Genomic DNA, 17,253 nt, shown 5'->3' on the forward strand with positions numbered 1-17,253 from the left:
TAAAATGCAATGGATCAAACAGGGAGCAGGGGAGGTACTATATGATGGAGGGAAGGGTCAAGGGGAACATTTGAGAAAAAGGATAGGTTCTGGTTCACAATGTATAAAGATAAATAGAGAAACTGGCCAAAGTGTCCTAATGTGGCAAAAACATAAATGTTATAAAACATTCATCCAAGAGGATGGGATTGGAAATTCACCTCAAACACTGCATTCATCACAACTATACAAGAGTCAGGTGCATTCACCATTGATTTATAGAAGCATTTGTACACAAGACCCGCAAGATTTCAGTCATGGAGTTGAATATACATACCTGCCAAATTATCACAACTCTTTGATCTCATTAACTACCGTAAAAGTTCAAATTAAATGCAAAAATAAATCCTATAATTCATCGTATGTTGAAAGTGTCATCTGCAGGTCATGCATCGTATGTAAACTCTACTGACCTTCAGTTATCAGCAGGAGCTACAAGGCTTTACGACTGTGTAAACGTGCACGGTTTTCCAAGATAAAAATACATATTTATTCCTGCTTCACTGTGACTTTTAACTGTGGTTAAGAAGATTTGCATTTCAGGCTCACCAGGAATTGTCAACACCATGATTGTGGTTTTAAAGAGCACCTCAAAAATATGTTAATAATTTTCACTATCACTGATTTAATTAACATAAAGAACGCATGATGAATAGAGTAATAGAGTAACAGTCATATATTGCACTTGATGTGGTCTTAAAAAGAAATATTCTCGTTGAATAGAACTTGACATTGGCAAGAGTTTTCTCTCACCCCATCCTATCGCAGCTGCATGTGAATTGAGAACACGCGTGAGTCCAGAGTCTTTTCCGATTATCACGCAGCTGCAATAAAACATGGCAACTTGCACCTCTTGCACGTGATATCGATCTTAATCGTCGAGCAATGCAATAAGAGGGGAAAACACTATTGCGTTAAATAGCTTGGCTATCAGTGGATAATATCAGTCCATCCTTTTCCGAGCCACAATGAAGAGCCCGCTGTGGCTGCTGTGTCTGTTTCTCTTGTTTCTGTGTGAGTGTTGGAGCAGTAAGGAGAATGGACAGGACTTCATGCTTCTTGCTGGGCCTCTGACTGAGCAGCTCAGCACAGATGGTGGAGCGAATGATGCCCTTTTTGACTGCAGTAATCCCATACCTCCTGGCTCCCTACAGTACTTTGGGTACCTCCAGAGCAGAGGGGTGACCCACTTCAAAGTGCTGTTGTCATGGGCTAAACTGTTACCTACAGGTCTTCCTGACCAGCCCCAGCAGAGTGTAGTGACCTGTTACCGGATCCTGCTGAAACAGCTGTTTCACATGGGCCTTCGGCCTCTGCTTGTTCTTCATGGCTCCACTGTGCCTGAGGCTCTGAGGTCGAGGTACGGAGGCTGGGAGAGCCAGGAGCTGGTAAACAAGTTTCAACAGTACGCAGAGTTTGCCTTCCGGGAGTTCGGCACTCTGGCACACTCGTGGGTCACACTGAGCGACCTGGGTGATGTTTGGCACGAGTTAGAGTCCAAAGATTCACCCGAACTTCTGCAAAACATCCTCCAGCTCAACAGGGAAATCTACCGGGCCTATCAACAGTTTTATAAAGCAGGTGAGTAAAAACAATAGTGATTTACTACTTATTTAGTTAATGTTATTGGTAATAATTATTTAAAGATAGTGTGTAATAATATTGTGCAACATAGATAGACACTTTAATGTCGATTGACCTCATTTTTAATTTGACTTAATTATCATCTGACCATCATTTTCTGCTGATTTTTTTATTGTGATTATTATTTTTTTATTTATCCATTCATTTTCAGTCATTTTTTATTCATTAATTTTTCGATGTATTATTAGCGATTATGGCCTTAATATTTTAGTTGTATAACTAATGTGTCACTGTTTCGTAAAAGTAAATACAATAAGACAATAATTGTCACTATTCAGACCCACTGAATAGAGACAATTGTAGTATGCTGTTTTTTAAAAATGGTCCATTTCCCTTTCAGAGTTTCTTGGAAATGACTTTATCGGCTAATACTGATATTAGCGATATCCAGTATTTGTTCACATATGTTGTTCTTAAATGACATTGCCGTAAAGCACTTTTTTCCCCTCATTGTTCACAGGGGAAAGTTTGTCACTTGGTCTGAAAGCTCAAGATGTGGACATTATTCCTAAGATTAAAGATACAGCAACGACAGTAAGTTTTTCTCCGACATGAGTTCAGCAATGTAATTGAAAGTTTTAATTTCTAGGCCGAGGAGTTTATCAAAGAAAAGTATCCCAAGTTACTATTAAATGTGTTATTAGATGCGTTTGGTAATACAAGTCACAGACCGTGTGTCACCAGCAGTTCCTCTCATTCGGGATCCAGAGTGTGACGACATATTGTTCACTATCTCCCTTTTGCGACAGATGAATTTCCTATCAGTCCACACCGAATATCACTGCGCCTCCTCTGCGGACTTGACAAAAGATCTGAGGAAAATACAGGTACACAAAAAATTTACTCGGTTGTGTTGAAATTCACATTTTGCGTTTCACGTTTGCACGACAACCACATGCATGTGATGTCGCGTTGTAGATGTACAGCGGGAACCTGCCGATCCTCATCTACAAGATGACTGCTCCTGATTGCTCCTACAATGACTTCAAGCTCCTCGGCAATATCCTGCAAGGTGAGGTCATTACAGTTCACTTTACTTTATCTTAGGTGTATAACATACACATACTATCTTATTATCTTTAAAATGAATATAATACAGTATTTAACTACCGATTAGCCAATTTCGCCAAGCAAACTTAGTGACAATACTTTTTTATATATATATTATACCACTCTACAGCTGTGTGCACGCCTTACAATAATATGGACACATGCGCTGGCCTTAAGGTAGAAAATCTGTAATCATAAAGACAGCGTATAAAAGACAGTCGCATCAAGACAATGGTCAAAACTGTTTAGCCAGTGTGTTTCAATAACAAAACAAGATAACAACTTCAACTTGCCAAGGCTGGCATGCTGTAAACCGCCGTATCATAAACTTTTACAGTGCAATAGTCATAAAAGTTTATTTTCTTGGGAGTGTTGTCATATGGCAGTGATTAGTTTAAATTGTTCTTGCTACAAGTCAGTAAAGTTGTTGTTTTTTGTTCAAAGAGAAACATGTGCACGGTGGAGCACAGCCTTAGGACTTGCTTTTATATTCATATAGAAGTTCATGCTACACAAATACAAGTAATAACATATTTAACGTAAAGTAAATGTATGGAATGTAACTATAAGTAACTGTTGTTTACATCTTTCAGTCCTGAAGAACAATAATCTGAACGTTTTGGGATGTGACATGAGGGACGTGCTGGGTACGCTGGACATGCAGGATGCTGGACTCAGGTAAGAATAGACCCAATTGGGGGATGCTGAGAGTTTCTTCATAAAGAATTAATAAACAAGTTACATTTTAAATGTAACAAACACAGCTCAAATAACAACTAAATGACACATTACATATCAAACTTCATACAGAACCGCTTTTTCCAAAACACACTCCATGAAAGCAGAGACTCCGCTGTCTTGTTGTGCTGTCGGTTGCACAAATCGTTTCAACAAACAAAAGTCAAAAGTCTGAAGTTTTACCGGATACTGTCAAGTTGCACCCCTTTCAAGGCTAACCTTTGGTTGCAAGCCATTAGGAGGAGCGACTGGAACGAGCAAATGATAAAAGAAGCAATAATGTGCAGTGCTCACTTCATATCAGCTAGCATATAAGCTAACATGAATGAAGTAATTATTACTATGCATAACAATGTTAAAAAAAACAAAAAAAATACAATGTTTGAGAGCAACAGCGTAATTAAACTCAAGTTTAAATCAAACTACCGTAGCTTAGCAGCTAATGTACTCCGGTCCTGATTACATTGTATTCATGTAATAGTATGTCCTGGACATGATTTTCAGTAACGTATCCGTAAGAATCCAGAGTCAGATATCGGGCCACTGCAGACGGGGCCACTTGGGTCGTCAAGCTGTAGGTTAATTTCCTAGCATACCTTGCTTTATCCCTAGGCGACAAGCTGGCGTAGTACGAGGTAAACATCTCCTTTTTTAGCCGTCTGAATTCGTACATGAGAGCCGGCTAACTTCACGACAACACTGCTAGTTAAACGCTGAGTAACGGCCTGCTGCAACCGAGCTGCGCGCGCGCATCCGCACTGTTTGTAAACAACAGAGAGCATTACGGAGATAAAAACCAAAGAATAAACACAACAGAAATGGGTTCGCCGATCTACAACTGTAAAATTGCTCTTACCTTTGACGTTTATCTGTGAAAAGTAGATTTTTCAGTGTGAACAAAACGCTTCCTGGTTTTGACGGACTACCTGTGTTACACGGAAAACATTCCGGCCGGGTGCTCTTTTTTCTTTTTTTTTTTTCGGCCGGGCGTCTCTTACTAACGATGACCCAGCCAGTCGCGTCACATCCAGGCGTTCTTGCTGCTTCTCATTGGCTAATAGAGCTGTCAATCAAATACCATAACCTATTATTCTACTCTATACCTTCTATTCACTGTAAGGAAGCAAATGAGATGTATATCGTTCATACAGACCCATCCCTCGCTGAGATACAGGCCAACAAAGAGAGGCACAGCTCAATCGCGCCATCTGGTGGTTATTTTTTAGAATGGAAAATATTAAACATTTCTGCAGGAACTTTGATACAAAGCAATAAACGTGTTTTATTGAACACTAATAGTGATAAAAAGTGGGGGGAAAGTAGTTTAATACATGATACAAATGGCACAGATGTTTCTAAAATGTGACAAGTGAGACATTGCCTGTACTTTCTGTACTTAAACCTCTCTAATTTTATTCTGCTTCACTTGATCAATGTCAAACTTTGCAGAAATTATGTTCACATGTTGTACTTTGAAATGATTGTTTGTTTTTTCAGATCTGAATTCTTTTCATTTGTTTCTGTGCCATCTTCATTTACTCTTCACCAGTAACACATGCACTGGTATTTACAAATCTTAGCAAATCCCACAAGTGTTCCATTTACCAAAGTATTCAAATAGACCTTGTGGTTGCAGAGATATACTAATTTAATTATGAGTGTGCACTTTTCGAGCAGAGACCCACAAAATAGGCTTCAGGCTTAAAGGGTTAAACATGTAACTATTTACTGTTTTCATTTTTATTTATGCTGCCTTGTGATCTTGTCTCCAAAACTGACAGCATTCCAGATTATACAGGGATGACAGAGTCCAGGAACAGTTATCAGACTGTGTGGGATACGGTCAAGGGCCAGCTTACGACACAGAGAGATAGTTTCCTGAACGAATCCTTCCCTGCCGACTTCCAGTGGGCCACCTCCAGTGAATCCTTCAAGGTTGAAGGTGGCTGGTCAGAAGGTGGAAAGGGGGAAACCATCTGGGACCTCTTTGGTCACCAAGACATGGCCTTTGCAAATCAGACTGCTGATCTAGCCTGTGAAAGTTTCCACAAGGTGGATTATGATGTCTACCTCCTGCGAGGTCTTCATGTCACCACCTACCAGTTTTCCATCTCCTGGGCCCGTATTTTCCCTTCAGGCCACCGAAGCAGCCAATCAGAGAAAGGGGCTCTCTACTATGACAAGTTGATCAATGCACTCATTGACTCTGGCATACAGCCTGTTGTCACTCTCTTCCACTGGGATCTGCCTCAGTCACTGCAGGATCAGGGTGGATGGACCAACACCTCCGTTGTTGAAGCTTTCAAGGACTATGCAGACTTCTGCTTCTCCAGGTTTGGAGACAGGGTCCAGACCTGGAACACATTCAGTAGCCCCTGGGTGGTGAGCCATGCTGGGTACGGCACTGGTGAGCATCCTCCTGGAATAAAGGACTATGTGGTTGCATCCTATCAGGTGAGCATTAAATCATGATCAGAAGCTGCATCTATGCTGATATATATATCTTTATTATACATTTAACTTACAGTTTGTTCATCTTTGCAGGCCACTCATAATATATTGAAGTCCCATGCTGAGACTTGGCATGTCTACAATGACAAATACAGGAAGAAACAAGGAGGAAAAGTGGGCATCGCTTTGAATTCTGACTGGGCAGAGCCCAAAAACCCCTCCAGACCTGAAGACATAGCAGCTGCAGATCGTTACCTGCAGTTCATGTTGGGCTGGTTTGCACATCCCATATTTGTAGATGGAGATTATCCTGCAACACTGAAGGCCCAAATTGAAGAGAAAAGAAAAGCGTGTCCCCTCTCTGAGCCGGCAAGGCTTCCAGTTTTCACCCCTGAAGAGAAAAAGAGGATTCACGGAACAGCAGACTTTTTAGGTTTAAACCACTACACCTCCAGGCTGGTCAACAGCAGTGATGGTGGCTGCACCCCTGGTCCTCAGGGGGTTGGTGACTTCCAGGCACATGTGGATCCATCATGGTCCTCTACAGCTTCTGACTGGATATATTCTGCACCCTGGGGACTCCGAAGGCTCCTGAACTACATTTCCAAAGAATATCTGAATGTTACCAAAGTGCCTGTTCATATAACTGGGAATGGGATGCCAACAGATTACAGAGGGGACACACTCAATGACACGAGCAGAATAGACTACATGAGGAGTTACATCAATGAGGCCCTGAAAGGTATGCTGATGATAGTTTTACGACTGGATTTGCAGTTATTGTGTTTATTTTGTCCTCTGTGATTATGATTTATTTGTCTGTTGATGATTTCATTCATACTTAGAAACCTACTGTATCAAGACTTCTCTTTTAAAATTAAGTTTTCTGTCTTTATTATCTCAACAGCTATACATCTGGATGGAGTAAATGTGCAGCGTTTTACTGTTCAGTCACTCATGGATGGTTTTGAAGGCCCACAAGGCTACAGTGAACGGTTTGGACTTCACCATGTCAACTTTGACCTGTCTGACCGACCCAGGACTCCAAAGCAGTCTGCCTATTTTTACTCTGAGGTTATTGAGAAGAACGGTTTCGCTTCCAAAAAACAGTTGGTTCATGTAAGAGAAGTGAACAACATGCAACCACATAAAGTTCCCCCTATGCCACCTTCCACAGTACCATCACAAGCCAAAGATGTCTGGAGGAAATTCTCCAGCCAAAGTCATTTTCAGAGAAAACTTTACCACTATGGTACCTTCCCTCATGGCTTCAGTTGGGGAGTATCATCATCAGCTTACCAGATTGAAGGTGGCTGGAATGCAGATGGGAAGGGGCCCAGTGTTTGGGATACATTCACTCAAAAACCTGGCAGTATTCCTGGTAAACCCACTGGTGATGTAGCCTGTGACAGCTACCACAGACTTGATGAAGACCTCTACATGCTGCGAGCTCTGAGGGTGAAGTCATACAGATTCTCTTTGTCCTGGTCCAGGATCTTTCCTGATGGCCGGCGGACATCCATGAACCAGAAAGGTGTCGACTACTACAACAGACTCATTGATGGTCTCTTAGCATATAACATCACCCCCATGGTGACTCTCTATCACTGGGACCTCCCTCAAGCTCTGCAGACCATCAAAGGTTGGGAAAACACGGACATGATTGACATTTTTAATGACTTCTGTGACTTCTGCTTTGCCACTTTTGGGAACAGAGTGAAATTCTGGATGACCTTCAACCAGCCTTACACAATTGCATGGTCAGGATATGGACTTGGACAGATCCCACCAAATGTTAAAAGTCCAGCAACTGCACCATACAGAGTTGCACACAACCTGATAAAAGCTCATGCTAAGGCCTACCATACATATGATGATAAGTATCGCAAATCCCAAGGTGGTCTAGTATCCATTGCTCTCAGTGCTGACTGGATTGAACCTAAAGATGTCAATGTTCCCAGAGAGGTGGAGGCTGCTGATCGTGCTCTGCAGTTCCAACTTGGCTGGTTTGCTCACCCTATTTTCAAGAACGGTGACTATCCTGATGCAATGAAGTGGCAAGTTGGGAACAAAAGTGAACTCCAGGGCCTTCCCGGGACAAAACTTCCTTCCTTCACTGAAGAAGAAAAGAGTTTCATCAGAGGAACTGCTGACATGTTCTGCATAAACCACTACACGACAAAGATTTCGAGCCATGCTACCCTCAGACTTGCACCACAGTCTTATGAATATGACAAGGATGTGTCAGAAGCAGAGGAAAGTGATTCACCAACCACAGCCATCAGTAACCAGAGAGCTGTCGCATGGGGCTTGAGAAGACTCCTCAACTGGATCAAAGAGGAGTATGGAGGGCCAGACATTTATATTACTGAGAATGGAGTAGCTACAGATTCAAAAACCACTTGGGATGATTCTGTTAGAGTGTTTTATTTCAAGACCTACATTGATGAGGCTCTCAAAGGTGAATGGACATGAAATTGCTTCTTAAATTTATAACTGATGATTGTTATGATGACTGTTGGTGGTATTTAGGGTCATTCATTTGTGCATATTTTGTAAACAGCCCATGACCTTGATGGTGTGAAGGTGAAAGGCTACGTGGCTACATCCCTCATGGATTCCTTTGAGTGGCTTCATGGGTACACAGTTGGATTTGGGTTGCACCACGTGGACTTCACCAACCCAAACCGACCAAGGACTCCCAAGTTCTCAGCCCATTACTACTACCAAGTCATGAGGGACAATGGTTTCCCCACACCAGATGATGAAAAAATGCTTTATGGTAATTTCCGTAAGGATTTCATTTGGAGTACTGCAACAGCCTCATACCAGGTAATTAGACACCGTCCCGTTGTTAAAACTCGATCATGGAGGTGCACTCGCATGCCTCACTCTGTGTGTGTCTGCACAAATGTTCTCTTTACAGATTGAAGGGGGATGGAGAGAAGACGGGAAAGGTCTCAGCATCTGGGACAAGTTCGCTCACACTCCTCTCAGAGTGTTCAACGACGATGACGGGGACATAGCATGTGACAGCTATCACAAAGTAGACGAGGACGTTGCCATGTTGAAGCAACTTAAAGTGACCCACTATCGTTTCTCCATATCCTGGTCCAGGGTGCTTCCCGATGGCACCACCAAGCACATCAATGAGCCTGGCCTCAACTATTACCACAGATTGGTGGATGCACTACTCGCTGAAAACATCCAACCTCACGTATGCAGATTTCTGTCAAAAACACATTTGCGCCAGAATCAGAAAGCAGAAATCCAAAACCGTCTGCTTTTCTTGTGTTATCAGGTCACTCTCTACCACTGGGACCTTCCACAAGTTCTGCAGGATATTGGTGGCTGGGAGAATGACACCATTATTGCCAAATTCAGAGACTATGCTGACGTCATCTTTGGCAGACTCGGTCATAAAGTAAAATTTTGGATAACTATTAACGAGCCATACAATATAGCCAATGTAGGCCACGGCTATGGAGCAGCTGCCCCAGGTATGATATTATGTTATGATCTCCGTTTTTTTTTTTTTTTCTTACACTAAAATTGTGTGTTAGACAATTAAGCTAAACAAACCGTTGGGTTACTCACGTAACCCCGGTTCTCTGATAACCGAGTGAGGTATCTCACTATGGGAAACGCCCTCTGGCGTGACCGATCATGGAAGCTCCAATGACACCACGTCTGTCATATGACAGACCAATCATCTCGAGATGCACGGGCCAGCTCGCCCCCCTTATAAGCGCACCTGTGTGCTGTACCCGCCATTCTCAAGCGTATTTCTTCCACCCCACCTATGCAAGTAGGGCAGTGTTGTGAGATACCTCACTCGGTTATCAGAGAACCGGGGTTACGTGAGTAACCCAACGTTCTCTTTCAAACCTCCCTCGGTATCTCACTATGGGAGATATAGCCCACTCCCGGATTTGCATGCTCCGAAGCCCACAAAGCCGCGACCCACAGTGGGTCGACACCCTAAACCCTCCCAGGGGCTAGCACGCAATTAACCCGAACCCACACTCAGGACTGAATGAGCCAGAGAAGTCTTGGTCACATCCAGCCTGTAAAACCGAATGAACGTGTGTGGGGATGCCCAGCTGGCAGCGGCACAAATATCCCTCACTGATACGCCCCTGAACAGGGCCCAGGAGGTGGCCATACCTCTGGTGGAGTGGGCTCGAAGCCTCTCAGGGGGCTGCAACCCACGACTCTCGTACGCCAAGATTATAGCCTCCACAACCCAGTGTGACAGGCGCTGGCGCGTCAGGGCCCTACCCCTGTGAGAAGGAGCCCAGGACACGAAAAGCTGGTCGCTCTTCCTAAATTCCTTGGTCCTGTCCACATAGATGCGTAAAGCTCTCACAGGACAAAGTGCATTGAGCCGCTCTTCATCTCCTCCTGTAAACGGCGGTGGGTGAAAAGCGAGCAGCTCAAGTGTGGAACAGCTGTAGGCAGAATCCCTAACCTTAGGCACAAACGCCGGGTTAGGATGCAGCATCACCCTCCTATAATCCGCGGAGAACTGCAGACATGAGGTGTGCACAGACAAAGCATGTAATTCACTTATCCGTCTAGCTGAGGTCAAAGCCAGCAGCAGGATAGTCTTAAGGGAAAGTACCTTTAAATCAGCAAATTGTAACGGCTCGAATGGGAACCCTGAGAGCGCCTCCAGAACCGTGGGTAAATCCCATGACGGGACCAGAGGTTTATTCACGGGCCGCAGTCGACGCGCACCTTTCATAAACCTCCTAATTAGAGGATGCTGCCCGATAGGCGCACCTCCAAAACCCACATGACAAGCTGAAACAGCGGCCAAATAGACCTTAATGGTGGAAAAAGCTTTATCACCGTCGATTAAGTCCTGCAAGAAGCATAACACATCCGGGACAGAGCACTGAAACGGAATAATATCCTTAGCCTCACACCACCGCTCAAACACGCTCCATTTATTATCATATAATGATCGCGTGGATGGCGCCCTCGCGCATTGAATAGTCTCAATCACCCTACAAGGGAGACCAGACTCGTGTAAATTCACCCTCTCACGTGCCAAGCCCAGAGAGCCAGCCTTTCGGGATGTGGATGAAAAATCTGCCCGCGCGCTTGTGACACCAGGTCCGCGCGTAACGGCAGCGGCCATGGCTGACCGTGGACAAGCTGCATCAGGTCCGCCATCCACGCTCTGCTGGGCCAGTAAGGAGCTATCAGGATTAGTGATAGCTGCTGTTCCCTCACTCTGATCAGAATCGGAGTGATGAGGCCGAGCGGGGGAAACGCGTAAAGCAGCCCGTTTGGCCACGGATGCGCCAGTGCGTCCGCACCCAGCGGTGCGTTCCGGTCTCTTAACGAGAAGAACAGAGGGCACTGTGCGTTTTCGTGCGATGCGAAGAGATCTACGGACGCTCGGCCGAACCTCTCCCACACCCGGTGAAGCACCTCGGGGTTCAGTCTCTACTCTCCGTACAGGGGATTCCCCCTGGAGAGTAAATCCGCCCCGCTGTTCAGTACACCCGGCACATGCGCCGCGCGTAACGATAGCAGGTGCTCGCTGCTCCATAATATCAGACTCTGAGCCAGCCTGTGTAACCTCACAGAGCGCGTGCCTCCCTGCCTGTTTATGTAAGCCACGGCTGTCGTGTTGTCTGCTCTGATCAACACATGACACCTTCCTAGGAGAGGCAGAAAATGTTTGAGCGCCAGGAAAACAGCCAACAGCTCCAGGTAGTTTATATGCGCCTGGTGAAGCGTCGGGGGCCAGGTCCCGTTCACTGACCTGCCCTCGAAAACCGCTCCCCACCCCGTTAACGAGGCATCCGTTGTAACTGTCTTCCTCATCACCACGGCTCCCAGTGGGACGCCGGTAGTGAATATCCCTGGGTCTCTCCAGTAACGGAGAGCCAGGAGGCATTCCGGGGAAACCCTCACCATACGTCTGAGGTGACGTCGTGCGTCCAGATGTAGGGAGGATAACCAGCGCTGGAAATCCCTCATTTTCAGCAGCCCGTGCGGAACCACAGAAATTGACGACGCCATCAGCCCTGACAGCCGGAGACAGTCCCGTAAAGACACTGAATTTCCCCGTTGAAATAGAGCCAGGTGACGGCGAAAATTCTCCGCCCGAACCCGAGACAGAAAGACCCGAAACGAAACAGAGTTTATTTCGAGACCCAAATACTCGATATTCTGAGTGGGAGACAAAACACTCTTTGCGTGGTTTATACTGAAGCCTAAGCTGTGCAGCCTGGCTATCAGTCTCTGCGTATCTCTCTTCGCCTCCTCCCTGCTGGGAGCACAAAGGAGAAAATCGTCCAGATATGCAAACACTCTGAGGCCCGACGCTCGCATCGGGTTCAGGGCTGCTTCCACACATTTGCTGAAGACCCTCGGGGCTAATGAGAGCCCGAAAGGCAGGGTCTGATACTCGTAGGCTGCGCCTTTGAAAGCAAACCTGAGATATTTCCTGTGTGCTGGATATATGCTTATATGAAAATAAGCGTCCTGCAGATCCACAGAAGTGAACCAGTCGCCTGGTCGGATGGATCGGAACAGAACATTGTGTGTGAGCATTTTGAATTTGTATTTCCGGAGGTGTAAATTGAGGCAACGCAGATCTAGGATCGGACGTAATGAACCTCCTTTCTTTGGGATGAGGAAATAACGGGAATAAAAACCCTGATTTCTCTCCCCCTCCGGTACTGTTCGAATCGCCCCTCGGCTTAATAGAGAAGATATTTCTCTCTCTAAAGCCTCCGCGGCTTCCCCCGTAGCTTCTGTCGGTAGCACCCCGTTGAAGCGAGGCGGCTTCATTGCAAATTGCAGCCTGTAACCCTTGACAACGGTTGTAAACACCCAGGGGTTGACTGCGCATGCGCGCCATACTTCCGCGTTGACAGCGAGAGGACCAGGGGGCCTGAAGCTTAACAGTGGACCAGCTGCGCCCTCTGTCGGCGACAGACTGTCCTGCACCTCTTGGTTTTCTTTTTTGTTTTGTGTTCGCTTTGCCCTCGGCTTTATGAATGAGCCTGGTTGCAACAGCGTGTTTATTAAAAAACCATGTGAAGTGCTTTGTGTGAACATTACACGTTTTCCCACTTCCCTCTGAACTCTCCCCGAGGGGTGTTGAGGGGGGGTATACAAACTCTGCACTGGGGGAACGAGTGCGATTTTTCTGTCTCGACTGTGAACGGGACGGCAAAACGGTGCCGTTACACAGCGCTGACCGGAACATTGGTCCAGCATAACAGTCCTCCGTTTCTTGGGAGGAGAGGGTAACAACCGATCTGTTCCGTGGGGGCTCAGAGCAGAGATCTCCATGAGTGCTGACTGCTGAGCTTCTGTCCCCGCGCACCACAGCACCTATGCCGACCGCTTTTTCTTTACGTCCGGGGGGTGGGACGGGCGGTTCGGCCCTGCGCCTGGAGCAGCAGCTACAGCGGCAAAGGACTTTCTGGGCCAGCGTTTCTGGGGCTGAGCTCCGCGTTGGTGAGACGCCGGCTGCTCAGATGACCGCGGCTGGGGCTCCTTATAACCGCTGCTGCGTCCTCTCGCCGCAGCCGCAAACCCCTGACGTGGTGGCGGTGCGGGGCGAGGAGTGACCTTGCGTGGAAGGCAGAGATCGAAGGCTTCTCCCTGCTTCTTCCTTAGGTCACTGGTTTGTTGCATGGCCGTAACAGCCTCACCAAACAAGCCCTTAGCCCTGGACGGGTCGAAAGGAGCGTCAATAATAACCTGTTTGTCCTGATCCGGCAGGCTGGAGAGGTTTAGCCAAAGTGCTCTCTCTCCTGCCACCGCAAGCCCCATGACGCGGCCGCTGCCTTGGACAGCACCTCTGGAAACCCGGAGAGTGAGATCTGTCACGACACATATCTCCTCCCAAATCTTCGGGCTTGGTGAGCCCTTGTCCAGGAGGAGACCCATCTCCTGAAAAAGCTCAGCCTGATAGGCCATCAGCAGAGTGACAACGTTTAAGTTTTTCACTGACTGGGCTGCTGACTTGTACACTTTCTGGTACATGGAGGCGGCGTAGCGCTCCGTCTTGCCCGGGAGGGCGGGGCCCGCCGCGGAGAGCGCGGAGCGATGGTTAGGGTGGAGGTGGGATGCCACCGCCTGCTCCACTGCTGGGGGGTCCCCAAGACCCCACTCCTCGTTGTTAACGACCTCCAGGCCAGAGTAACCCTTAACGGGAACTCTGTGGCGGAAAGGTTTATCCCAAAACCGCTTCATCTCCCTCATGCATGCTGGAACGGCAGGCATGACCTGATTCGTCGGTGTACGGCGAGAAGGCAGAATTTTCCCGTCATAAAGGTCCCTTTCCTCACCCTTGTCATCCGGTGACGCGGGCCAGTCGATACCCAGCCGGGATGCTGCCCGCTTACACACCTCATGCAGGTCGATCTCCGAAGGCGCAGGGGTGTGTTGGATTTCCCCGCTGACGGAGCTGGCGGGGCGGGATGTCTGGGCTGGAGGGAGGATGGCGTCCTCGTCATCATCCTCGTTCTCTTCGTTAAGAAGGTCCAGATTATCATCCTCCTCCACACACTCTCCTCCGTACTCGTCTTCCGAGTCGAGGAGCTGGTCGAACAGCGGTGGGAAGTCCTCCACCGGGAGGTTATCCCAGCTTGCGCTAGCTTTAGCCGGCTTCAGCTTAACCGCAGTATCGGAGAGACAGGGGTCGGCTTTAGAAGCGGCTGAAACTCTGAGGCGCCGCTGTAGGATCCTTGCTGGCATGTCGCTGCAGTGCTGGCAGCATTCGGAGTCCGCGAGTGATGCTTGCGCATGCTGGACTCCCATGCAAGCAATACAGAGAGGATGTGGATCTCTCCCTGAAATTGTAAAACCGCAAGAGGCCGGGCACTGGCGGGACTCGACGTCCTTCACCTTGCCGCTAGCTGTTGTCCCCTTAGAGGAAGCGGTAGTCATGATGACTAACCTCGACGGTCAGTTGCAGAAACACCACAAGTTAAACCCTGACGGCTAACGTTGCAGTAATACACACGGCTTTCGCAACGAAAACAGCGATAATAAAAAACGATGAGCAATCCTGAATATAAAATATTCACGCTCGGTGACTACCTTTACGGCGCGTCTGAAGAGCAGTTAAATGAATATTCCGAAAACAGGAAAGCTGAGGAGCTCGGTGATCTTCACGTGGAAGAAAGCGAGAATGGCGGGTACAGCACACAGGTGCGCTTATAAGGGGGGCGAGCTGGCCCGTGCATCTCGAGATGATTGGTCTGTCATATGACAGACGTGGTGTCATTGGAGCTTCCATGATCGGTCACGCCAGAGGGCGTTTCCCATAGTGAGATACCGAGGGAGGTCTGAAAGAGAACTGCAAATGCGGCTTTTACTCTGTGTGTGTACAGGGATCAGTTTCCGACCAGGAACCGCTCCCTATAACGTGGGCCACAACCTGATCAAAGCCCACGCCGAGGCCTGGCACCTCTACAACGACAAGTACCGAGCCACGCAGAAGGGAATTATCTCGATCACGATCAACTCTGACTGGTCAGAGCCCAGAAACCCCTACAAGCAGGAGGACGTGGATGCTGCGAGACGTGTCGTGCAGGTGACGTTTTACTTGACTACATTTGACTTTATATTTATATATTTATTTATATTTTATCCGTCTCTCTTTGTGCAGTTCTATATCGGCTGGTTTGCCCATCCCATATTCAATGGAGACTACAGCCACACGATGAAGACAATCATCCGGGAGCGAAGTTTAGCTGCTGGTCTGGCAAAATCTCGGTATTAACAAATACAATTGTGAAACCGTGATGTGATATACTGCATATGGACAGTGATCCTTTGCATGTTACGTAACTATTTCACTCTGTTTTCTCTAGGCTGCCTGAGTTTTCTCCTGAAGAGATAAAGAGAATTAAGGGCACCCATGATTATTTTGCGTTCAACCATTACACCACGGTTCTAGCCTTCCCCGTGGATTACAAAAATCTCCAGCACTATGACGGAGATCGGTAAGCAAGTTGAAATGATTGTTCTGCTTATTGTGTGCCATATATACTACAGCATGAACTGATTTTGATCTTCACAGCGGTGCAGGGACAATTGCTGATCGTACATGGCTGGACACGGGCTCAGGTTGGCTGAAGGTCTCACCGTTTGGATTCCGCAAGATTTTAAACTTTATAAAGCAGGAGTATGGAGATCCACCTATTATCATCACCGAGAATGGCGTCTCGGAGCGAGGCCCTGTTGACCTGAACGACGTCCACAGGAGCCATTACCATGAAAAATATATCAACCAGGTGCTAAAAGGTATCATACTACAACTTCCATGCAGAGGGAAACATTTACCAACAATTTGATTAAATTTTTTCAAATAAACAGGTGTTCATTTTCACCTTTGCTTACAGCCTACTTGCTCGATGGTGTGGATATCCGCGGTTACACAGCGTGGTCGCTGATGGACAACCTGGAATGGGCGACTGGCTACGAAGACAGATTTGGCCTTTTCTACGTCAACCGGTCGGACCCTAAACTTCCCCGAGTGGCCAAGTCCTCAGTGAAACTCTACTCCACCATCATCAAATGCAACGGATACCCTGACCCCACCTCAGGACCCCACGAGTGTATGAACCCTGTGCCTGAAGGTAAAGGTGATATAAATTACCTACAGTATGTGACTGTTCACCATATACTGCTTTCTTCTCCGTTATCCGCGAAGTCGTATTGATAACTTCATCAGGAAATAATTATTTATTTATCAGAGGTGCTGGAAAAATGTGAGCAGCAAAGATGTAGTAAACCGAAACGTAGAACTCGTCCCTGTTATCATTAAAAATGTGGAGAAGAAATGGGGTTTAGATTTATTTTTAAGTAATTGTGATATTCTTGGTGTCTGCAGGAACAAGTGCACCGGTACCCACAGGAACGAGTGCATCAGAGTCTACGGAGACGATTGCATCTGAGTCTACGGAGACGAGTGCATCAGAGTCTACGGAGACGAGTGCATCAGAGTCTACGGAGACGAGTGCATCAGTGTCTACGGAGACGAGTGCATCAGAGTCTACGGAGACGAGTGCATCAGTGTCTACGGAGACGATTGCACCGATCACTGACAACACGGTGAAATTCCTGGGAATGACTCTTACGACCAGCGACGCCGAGATTGGACTTAACACGACCTTTGCTCTACTGGTCGTTTCAGTGTTTGTGGCTATCAGTTCCTTGATTGGTATGTTTATGGTGAAAAAGCAATCAAAGAAACACCTGATCGGATGAAAGACGGGTATATAAGTTTTAAGGGTAATCGTGCAGAAGATTTGGAAGCGGCTTTTTACCGAGTTATCAAATGTATCA

At 46.8% G+C, this 17,253-nt stretch overlaps 1 protein-coding gene across 1 annotated transcript; it reads left to right on the plus strand.

Moving 5' to 3' along the window:
• Window positions 1-1,007: 1,007 nt before the first annotated feature.
• LOC310943169 (lactase/phlorizin hydrolase-like) lies at window positions 1,008-17,175 on the plus strand (the record flags this gene model as incomplete). The annotated part of the gene is made up of 17 exons (XM_083908695.1): window positions 1,008-1,620; window positions 2,144-2,217; window positions 2,433-2,510; window positions 2,602-2,695; window positions 3,327-3,411; window positions 5,253-5,925; window positions 6,016-6,664; window positions 6,830-8,383; window positions 8,486-8,754; window positions 8,849-9,139; window positions 9,224-9,422; window positions 15,294-15,496; window positions 15,572-15,678; window positions 15,777-15,908; window positions 15,986-16,209; window positions 16,308-16,550; window positions 16,982-17,175. The coding sequence occupies 17 exons, from the start codon at window positions 1,008-1,010 to the stop codon at window positions 17,173-17,175; spliced, it is 5,682 nt and encodes a 1,893-aa protein (XP_083764821.1).
• Between the last annotated feature and the right edge of the window lie 78 nt (window positions 17,176-17,253).

The sequence above is a fragment of the Microchirus variegatus genome (assembly GCF_963457635.1).
Source record: "Microchirus variegatus genome assembly, chromosome: 22".
In the NCBI taxonomy this organism is placed as follows: Eukaryota; Metazoa; Chordata; class Actinopteri; order Pleuronectiformes; family Soleidae; genus Microchirus; species Microchirus variegatus.